The sequence below is a fragment of the Sinocyclocheilus anshuiensis genome, unplaced genomic scaffold (genome assembly GCF_001515605.1).
Source record: "Sinocyclocheilus anshuiensis isolate Anshui unplaced genomic scaffold, SAMN03320099.WGS_v1.1 scaffold894, whole genome shotgun sequence".
NCBI classification, from domain to species: domain Eukaryota; kingdom Metazoa; phylum Chordata; class Actinopteri; order Cypriniformes; family Cyprinidae; genus Sinocyclocheilus; species Sinocyclocheilus anshuiensis.
Window position 1 is genome coordinate 484,261 of NW_015536505.1, and position 10,687 is coordinate 494,947.

General features: G+C 35.7%; 1 protein-coding gene across 1 annotated transcript in view; it reads right to left on the bottom strand.

Moving 5' to 3' along the window:
* Positions 1–7,700: 7,700 nt before the first annotated feature.
* LOC107691181 (GATA-binding factor 6-A-like) overlaps positions 7,701–10,687 on the bottom strand; it is a 4,789-nt gene continuing 1,802 nt past the window's right edge. The window contains 5 exon segments of the mRNA XM_016489682.1: positions 7,701–8,517; positions 8,718–8,818; positions 8,929–9,016; positions 9,148–9,278; positions 9,429–9,614. Coding sequence (XP_016345168.1) covers positions 8,350–8,517; positions 8,718–8,818; positions 8,929–9,016; positions 9,148–9,278; positions 9,429–9,614 — 674 coding nt within the window. The 3' untranslated portion in view covers positions 7,701–8,349.

A 10,687-nucleotide genomic window follows, 5' to 3' on the forward strand; every position in this document is an offset into this window, starting at 1 on the left:
TTTTCCCTTGGAAAAAACGCTCGCAGTGCACGCCGATTGCCCCCTCAGAGACATCGTGTGCGTGCTCTTCGCCCAAACAAATAACACATAGATCGTGTGTCATCAGGTGTTAAACAACGATAACACGGATGCACACATCCTCTAAACGCTTTGCTAGTGCTCACCATAATGATATGAATAGAGATCGCTCTTACCACAGAAATGCACGCTTCAAACAAAACAGTCAATGAAGACGAAGAAGAGGATGATGTGTTCTCCCGGCACCTATTTATACTATAGTCGCACCGGTAGTCACGTCATAGCTGTCGCTGGCCAACATGTTGTTGGTGTTTTTTCAATGTATGCTTCAGACACGGGTCACGATGAGGCGTTCCCCATAGCGACCCCTAGAGGACGCAGTTCGAAGTTCCCATGAAAGGGAACCACTATTTTGTAAGTGTGTGTATGTGTGTGGTTAAAGATGGCAATATCTGAAATCATCTGACTTTTTTTAGGGGGCCCTATGAGGAAAAACTATTTTCGTAATGGTAGGTTCAGGAGTAGGGTTAGTGTAGGGGGATAGAATATACAGTTTAAAACCCATTACTCCTATGGAATGTCACCTATAAAGTGAATACCTGTGTGTGTGTGTGTGTGTGTGTGTGTGTGTGTGTGCCTACATATTTTGGGGACTAATTGTAAGTCAGTGAAGTGAGCTGAAGTGAGCTGGAGTGGAGTGACCCAGAAGTGAGCAAAACCTGACAAAATCACTCAAAACCTCTCTTTGAGGACGTCCTCATTTTTAAAACTGTGTGTTTTGCAATTTGTGAACATACAGCAGGACACAAGGGAGAGGAACTGATCAGAGATTGATCAGAGATGTATCAGAAGAAGGGAGACAGATGGCATCAAATACAGCATTTTACATTACATTATGCCATGTGATACTGTATGTGGTGGCATATATCATGGTAGAGTCAGCACATATAACTCACCTTCCATCTGAAAAGTTCAGTTACAGTATAGATTCAGTCAAATGGCACAGTGAGTATATTTACTGCATTGACAGTAAACTCTGTTCTAGCACAAAACCTTATGGCCATGTCATACCTTCATCACAACTTTTGATAATACACTGGATAAACACTTTTAAAAACATTATGGATTTTATGTGAGTTATGCAAGTTAGGTAATGTACAGGTGCATCTCAATAAATTAGAATGTCATGGAAAAGTTCATTTATTTCAGTAATTCAACTTGAGATGCACCTGTAAGTGTTTTTTCAAACAAGACAACTGTTGCCTGTATTACTGTAATTATTTCAGCCAAAAACATGTTGCATTGTTTGCTCTTGAATGAACTGATTGTTAAAAGTACTAAACTGAAAGAAGATCACAATGTTGTGTTTTTGTGATTACAGTAAAAGCAGCCAGAGCAGCAGTTTGGGTTTTTCAACAGCAGTTTTCTTAATCACACTTGAATGAGAAGAATGAAAAGTAGCCTAGTAATATAAAAAAGCAATGTTTTTATTCAAGATGTGCTTTTCTAAAATTAAGAACTTCTCAGGAAGGTTAGTCTGCCTCATGGGACAAATTCTATTTGAAATTTCCCTTGCAAACAGAGCTTGTGGACGTGTGAGTGTCATATCCTCCAGATCATTATTGGAGGCCATGCAGAAGTCAGTTGTCAGTTATGACTAATGCTTGCATTTCCGCTCTTCAAGACTAAAGACCTGTACTTTTGCCCTTCGCTCATGTTCCACAGTATACCTAGCTCTTTCTGTGTGCTTTCTAATTTCCCTTCCCTTGACTTCCTCATATTTGACATTTGGAGAGGAGCACCAAAAACAAAAATAAAATGAATGCCTTGGCTTCCTGCGCTTTCTTCAATCACTCACTCATCTCCTTCCACAGTCTAATTTCATCAAACTTCTTTGTTAGCCAAAATTCAGATTTTGTATGTATAGCCAAGGATGTAAAATACAGAGAGAAAGCTATCCGTTAGCAATCCTGCCTAATTGCTCGGCTGGCTCAGGGACCCCTCAAAAGTACTGTATGTGAAGGCCTCCATCTTTACTTCATGGGCAAACAGTTCTGGAAACATGCCATGCGACTGATCATGCATCAAAAATGATTACAATTCAAATAAATAAATACTTGTGAATTATATGTTGCTTGCATTTTCAATATTGCATGGTTACTTGGTTATGACTGTCAATGAGAAAACTGTTTTGTTTTTTTTGCCAGCATAAGCATGTAGTTACAGCATCTGCCACCAGGTGCTAAGGTCAACCACCAGGCAATCTCACTTTACTTCTTTATATGTGACCCTGGACCACAAAACCAGTCATAAGGGTCAATTTTTTTTTAATTGAGATGTATACATCATCTGAAAGCTGAATAAATAAGCTTTTCGTTGATGTATGGTTTGATAGGACAATATTTGGCCGAGATACACCTATTTGAAAATCTTGAGTCTGAGAGTGCAAAGAAATCAAAATACAGAGAAAATCGCCTTTAAATTTGACCAAATTAAGTTCTTAGCAATGTATATTACTAATCAAAATTTATGTTTTGATATATTTACAGTAGGAAATTTACAAAATATCTTCAATAAACATGATCTTTACTTAATATCCTAATGATTTTTGGCATTAAAGAAAAATAAATTATTCTTACCCATACAATGTATTTTTGGCTATTGCTAGAAATATACCCAAGTGACTTAAGACTGGTTTTGTGGTCCAGGGTCACATATGTGATATTTAGGGGTGGGTTTTATGTTTAAGTGTTTCATTTTGCAGTTTTGTACTGAGTTTTTGATCAAATAAACATTCTTCATCAACATTCAAACTTATTAATGATAAAAATCTTAATGTTTCCAAACTTTTGACTGGTAGTGTTTTACCTAATTATGTTCCTTTTTTAAAATGTAATGCACATTCCATACATGTGCCGTAGTCTATAATAAATACTGCATTCTTTATTGTCACTATACAATAATAATAAAAAAGTGATAGTATTTTGTGATGTGGTAAGAATAAAGAAACATTGCACCGAACTGCCATGTCTTCATTATTCCATTATATTATCATTCCTTCGTAATATGTCATACAAATGTAGTACTCATATTCCTAAGGAAATATCCTCAGGGTTTCCTTTTTTAGAATGTCAAGCCTGTTTGTTTAGGGAAATATTGGCTGGAAATTGAGCTAAATTTTACTAGAAATCCTCAAGGGCTGCGTCAGTGATCCCATTTCTTCCGGAGGCTGTAGGCACAGACAGTCCCTCACTGAGATCCGTTGGGTAACTCCCCCTAGGGGAAAACCATTATTTACCCATTTTCAAACAGCCTAAGGCTCTCAGCTCTTAGTCCTGATACCTCCTTTATGTTTACTCTGGCACAGGGTGGACTTTCAACCCCACCCCAGAGAGGAGAGGGTGACACTGACCCTTTTATTCACTGTCCAAATACAGAGTTCAGTACTGGACATCAGAAGCTGTGGAACTAAAGCAAAACTCAATGTTGATTTTAAGGGAAATATGTGCATATTAGAATTATATTGCACATACCTGCAGTGTAGTGCATGGTAAAGTGCCAACTGATTGATTAATGTGCAACAGATAACGTCATTTGCAGTTTTAAATGAAATTCAAATTTGAGTTCACATGTAACATCTGACGCTCTCTACAGGACAAAATCTATCAAAAGACAAACGGATGAACCCATGTTTGTGTATGTCTCTTAAAGCTCCAAGAAGACACACATTTGATTGCTTGACCGTGGACCATCTAGTTTTAGTAATCTTATTCTTCTGAATACGTATTCATGCTGATTGTCTCAGTTGCGTCTTTTATTAAACCTAATGTATTTATTTTCAGAAATACAGTGTCTTGTCCCAAACTTAAACACACCAGTACACAAGTTTACAGACAAAGAAATATTCAGAGCATTGTGTATGATCTGAGTATTGTAAATACCTTGCCCTCAGCTGTGAGTTGAAATCAAAAATAGTCTTTGGTGTTGACATATTGAAAGCAATACAGTCATATTAGAGGTGAAATTAGCAGTAAAAAACAGCAGCTGTGATTGTTAGAATTTTACTATAAAAAATATGAGAGCAACATTTTAAGTTCTAAAAATTGAAATGAAATTTACAGTAATAAAAAATGTTAATATACCAAATTACTAAAATCAATTTTTACCTTTATAATATACTGACAATCACATTAAAAGCACAGGTGGCAGTGAAAAAGCAACATGATGAATCCATAAGCTGAGGGTAAAACTAATATACTGTATACTGTAGAAGATACACAGTGTCATACACATAAATACAAAACCCCATCATGGTAACACACGACACTAATATAATGCATTAAAACATGAATTTAACAACAAGATGTAATATAAAACCCCAATGTGCATAACTGACAAATACAAATTTACGGTTCAAAAAATTAAATTTTTACTGTACATTGTAAAAAAATGGATCTTTAATTCAATGTGTTACTTTGCAATTATTCGTCAAATTTACTACCAATTTCTAAATGAAAATTGCTTCAAAGGAAATCATACATCATTTTTTTTAAGTGTAGGATTTTTATAAAGATCGAGCTAAAATCATTATAGTTTTTTTTTTACAGTGCACCATATTCCCATTTTTAACAATACACAAATATCATATCAGGACAATCTCCAGATTATTTCTCTAATTATTAAAAAAATAGAATAATATAATTCTCTTGATCTTATCACAACATAACAATATTTTTTAATCTTATGATATTTTTATGCATTTTTGCATCTTGCTTATTTTGTCAATCTGCACTGCCAGTCGTCTTCACTTGTTTATACTTAAAACAAGTGAATAAAGATCTGACAGTGCAGTAAGACAAAATATAGCTTTGTTGGAGATGTCTCTGAAAACAGGTCGTAAGCAGAGTTGCTTCTTCACAAAATGTTTAGATATGGACACTTGAGATAAAAATGGACAAAAATTGAGATACTGATATACTCATATATATATATATATATTGAGACAAAGCACTCATTAAGAATATGATTTGTTTTGCAGTGTGTTGTTCTGGTATTATGTATCCTACACATTGAAAGAAGCAGTCGGATATGCAATACCAACTTGTACCACTAGAACCGCTCTTGCGTGGAGCGTCTTGCCACAGTTTGCCACTCCCAGCCCTCAGTCACAAAGAGAGGAATTTGCTGAAATCCTTCACAGATCCCAGCCCCCAATAAACCTCATAGCAATATGTCATACACCCTGGGCAGATAACCAGAATGCATAAAAATAAATCTTAATCAAAGCTAGAGTGGTAGGTGACAGGAGAGGGGAGCTGGAATGTAATGTGACGTTAGTGCAGTCTAAGTGAATTCTCAAAAGGGTAGCAGGGAGCAACTGTGGAAATACTAGTCTGTGCTGGTGTTATGGTGTTGCAACTGCAAAACAGACAAAGGGATTTAACATTTAAGACAGAAAGTTAACAGAATTTGAAACAATGTAAAGAAAGATTTGAAACAAATGGGACGAACTTTTATACTGGATGCACTACAAAAAAAAAGACATTGATGACAAAGAAACAATACAACAATTGGTTCTGGGTCTCTGTTCTTTCCGAATAGATTCCGTTCAGTGATCTCGAGCAAAAGAAGTGTTGTGAACATGGTGTATCAATATGTCAAAGCATGCAGTGTCTATTGGTTTGATTCAACAGAATCACAAACAGCACAAGAAATTACATCAGAGATCTGCAAACTATTGGAGCCGAGACGTCATCAATAAGTCATAAATAAAAGTGCAACTTTGAAGCGAAGATCAGCACATTCAAATGTCAAGAGTTGACATAAACCAATAACTCATTTGGGCAGGGCTCAGGCTTAAGCAGTCTTCAGATGCACTAGAAACATGTCACACAATATTTCATTTGAACATTGATAATGTTCATCACTGACCCAAATTCAGATCTGGCCATTTTAAGTCAATATTTTGATATTCTGTTGTATTATAATGTGATTATAATAAAAGAAACATAAAAAAATATATGTGAAAAGTTACTATTGTTGAAATACAAATTTCAAGTTTTTAATTAGCTTCAGTGTACCAACAAACAAAATGATCTGTGATCCATGAGCAAACAACTGGCCAATGAGTGGCACATGACTATAGAAAATCAATGCAAAAATAGGCTTTGTTGTTTAACAATATTGATTGATACTTGATTAAATTAAAGCAATGTGAATACCTTTACAACAAAAATAAGGGATGGGAAAAACAACCACTTTAGTCATGGCTCTTATTTATTGTTCCAGTGATAATAAACTAATCTGAGAAAAAAAAAAGAGCTAGCAATGACATCCTTAGTACTCTATACACTGGAAAACAGTAGGGAGAGTCAATGGTTTAAGAACATTTTTACCAAAAAATAAAATAAAAAATGCTTCTGGTTATGACTGGTGATGACAATAAAAGAGTATTTACTTAACCACTCAAATTATGTGGTTCCATTGGTTCATGTGAAGAGTATGAAGAACCTTCCATAATAAATGTTCAAATCTACTAAAAGAGAAGAAAAACACACCTTGCAATTCAACATATAATTTGAATAATTTCAAGACAAAACCATAACAAATAAGTCTGTTTAACCCAGATGAAAATAATATTGTAATCATTTTTGAACTGAAATTATTAACAACCATAAAATACAAATACGTTAATTCAAATTAAAAACAAACAAACAAATACCTCTAACAAACACACTACATCGCAGAAATAAATAATTCTAGAGGTTATAAAGGCTGAGAATCACAATGACAGCAAAATGTTTCTTGTGTTGTTCACACATTGTCTCTATGACACAAAAAGCTTGTCCAAAAATGTCACTGTCATGGAATTACTCTGCTGCTCTAAGGAGTAATCATTTGGAGAAGGCTCTTCTGGTGCTCCTTTAATCCCCCATTTCAGCCCTAAGATGTTTACATGGGGAACTTGTAGTTGGGTAACTGTTTAACAGATCAGAGGCAATAAATCATGGACACCAAAACCACTTGAGACCGACTCTTTCATGAGTGAATTAAACTCTTTAGATAGCTCATTAATTACTGTCATTGTGCATTATGTTTGTGGTTTAGATGGTAACTCACAAGAAACGTTCACATCTGATTGATTCTGGCACACATTACTCTCTCTAAAAACATTCAACAATTTGTGAAAGCAAGATCCAGATTAAACATTGTCCCTCCGTCAGCTATAGCAGTGACCACAGAAGTGTATCACACTGAAAGTAAAAAATAAAAATAAACAGCAATATGCACTGACATTCACACATCAATGTCACATGTTAGGTAGTCTTACATCCAAAATCATTGCAGCAAAACTTTTTAGCAGTTTTGTATTGTAACAAAAAATGCATCAGAAAAGAAATCCTGAGCGCCGTTTGTTCTAACAGAGAGGTCCTTTTATTTATGCTTTGCTGATGATTTACGGCATTCCAATTTCTCCACGTAGATTCTAAAAATAACTATTTTCTTCACTAGGAATTTTGATTAGACCATTTTCATTTGATAGTGATCTCTAGGAACGTGTGTAATCGAACAAAACACGACAAGTCTCGTGTTAGTTCCTGTGATATTTGATACCCTGTTAAACCATCACAAAACAGTTCAGTCTTCTAAGAGCTGTTTTTTTTTCTTTTCTTTTCTTTTAAATTTCACATAGAAGGTGTGCAGATTAGTGAGCAACATCCACTGCAACAACATCATGCTTGAAACAAAGGATTTCAAAGGAAGGCCAAGGCTTCAGTCCTACTCTATTTGACATTATCTTTATTGACAAATATATGCATTATTTGAACAACTGTAGCTTCATAAATATGTTTGCATTCATCAAAAGAACACCTTGACACTTTATCTTCAATTCCAGTTTCAGAAAGCTCAAACATTTTCTCTTCAGATCATCAGAATCCAATCAACAACCTCGTCTTTCCAGATGGGCGAAGTATCCGTTAGCATTAATATGTACAATACTACTTTCAAGAAATCATTTTTGATCCACTTACTCTTCCGAGCAACATTCACGGTGCTCTTAAAGTACCAAAGGCATGTTAAAGCAGACGCTCTCAAGTGTCGTCCTCTAGTGCAGAGTAGCAAAGATTATCTCCATCATGGATGTCCAGTATTCCACGGGTGAAACCAAAACTGGAGTATTTGGAACAGATCAAGCCTCTGCTCAAGATCACTAACACAGACCAAAAACAGATGACACCCCACACCCTGCCAGATTTGAAGAACAACGCCAAAGGGGCGTTCAAAAGAGCTGAAGGACAGCAAATGGCTCCCATCCCATAATGCCAGGTTTTAGGCCAAGGCCATTGGGCACCAAGTGTCCCCTCTCACGGAGGTTGCCACGTCAGCTGTGGACGTCAGGCCTACATTCGTGTACAGGCTCTCCTGGCCGGGGTACTTCACCATGGAGCCGGTCGTGCCTGGAACATCAACTTGGCCCACCAGCGTGGAAGAGTTGACCTGGATCAAACCAGAGAATGTCAGCATGACAAATAAAATGCAAACCAGTTGTTGCAATGAAATGGTCTATTTGTGGTTTTATGAGTCATACAGAAGAATCATTTTCAAACACCAGCAACTTTTTAGCTGTAAGGTTTGGCACATTGTTGACTCGTTTGAATGCTACGCAAATGCAGCAAAAAACAAGGGTATCAACTTACTGATGTTACAGGCACCTGTGTTGATGAAGGACTGTTCTTTGTGCACTCATCTGAATTAGAAGACGATGAAGACGTCAGAGTCATTGGGACAGAACTACTTCCTGTGAATAATTTTAACCAGTTAGTTGACCTGCACTTAACCTCAGTGGAATTATAAATGAAAGATTTGAACTTGTCTGATTGAGTTTTTTATTATTACTGTTTAACATACCAGATGATCCCTTTGTTTTGTTCAAGGTTTTTGGTTTTCTTTTCCTTGTCTGAATACCTTCTTTCTTCATGGCAAGGGGTCTGGGCACCTAAAAACATGAAATCAGATTTTAAAATACTGTAATGACACCTGTGGCTTTCCCCTGTTTATTTTAATTGTATATATATATTTTTCAATTGTATCAAATCTTGTTTTCATGAGACATCCAATATAGCCTACCCCGTGTAACTTTGTGTAAAGTCCACACGCGTTGCACACGGGTTCTCCGTCTGCGTTTCTGCGCCACAATGTTGACAAATATTTAGAAAAAGGTTTACATTAAAAAAATTATCAGCATGCGCACTCTTTTTCTGGCCTAATCAATTAATGTTCAATGCATGCAAAGTTGTATCGCCAATAAAAATTGCGTTTATTATGGGAGTAGAACTGTGAAGATCTTCCCAGATAACCTCTGGCTATTGTTTGAAATAAATCGGCAGGAAATTGAGTGGTTAAGTAGCTCATCGAGTCGGTGCTCACCATACGCTTCTGAGGTTTAATTAATGGTCGGCTGAGTCCATTCATTTTGCTGTACAGACCGCAGGCGTTACAGAGAAAGTGACCCGTGCCGTCGCGTCTCCACAGCGGGGTGGAAATGGAGCCGCAGTTGACGCACTCGCGGCTCTCCATCATGTCCTCCAGCAAATCTGAGACACAGACAGTTCCCCGTCAGTCAACATCACATTCACCATCAACTTCAATGTGTGCCAAATTAATTGCGCAGACATGACACATTGTAACAGACTAATAGCATTAATGACAGATGATGTCATTAATCATCTGTATAATATATAACATATATAATATATAATATTTATATAATATATAAAGTATGTATATATATGTATATATATATATATGTATGTGTATATGTATGTATGTATGTATATATATATGTATGTATGTATATGTATGTATGTATGTAGAGACTTGTCATTTGCACTTATATATTGTTGCTCTTTTGTTAGTTTTGACTGCTTTTATTGTCCTCATTTGTAAGTCGCTTTGGATAAAAGCGTCTGCTAAATGACTAAATAAATAAAATAAAATAAAATAAAAATGATGTGATTATTGGTTTGCTCTGCAAGTCTTTTCTCTTCAATAATTCAATTTACACTGAAATATCCACTTTGTTACTGTGTACTGTTTTTCGGAGCAGCTTGTAATTACCTAAACACTTTATTTTAATCGCAATTAATTATATGTACATGTACACCTGTAACACGGACAGTAATGTAAAGCTTTATTAGAAACATTAGCTACTAAAACACCATGGGCTGCAACAGAACTTCGTTGATAGCCTCAGACAATTTGTTAAAATTATTGTAAATGGCGTTATCACTGTCACTGTTGTTGTAATAATTCTTTATGATTTGAACTTTGATTCGAAACGATAGAATTGGTCAATTCATCCATTCCTTTTTATTTCTTTAAAAACAAAAACTGTTACGCATAGCCTACAGCCTAATATATGTTTGGTTCTTAATAAAAAGTTAGTCCATTTACACATACGTAGCCAATAAAAGGTTCCACCTGGTGTTTCTATAATGATAGGCTACAAGTTATATATATACAAAAATAAAATAAAAATAAAAGTCCGATATCTCGTATTTTCACCTGTCGCCAAACATGCTAAAGAACAGAAATCGTTTACAGAAGAAGGTAAGCATAACTGTTTTTGGCGGTACATTAGCCTATATATATATATATATATATATAT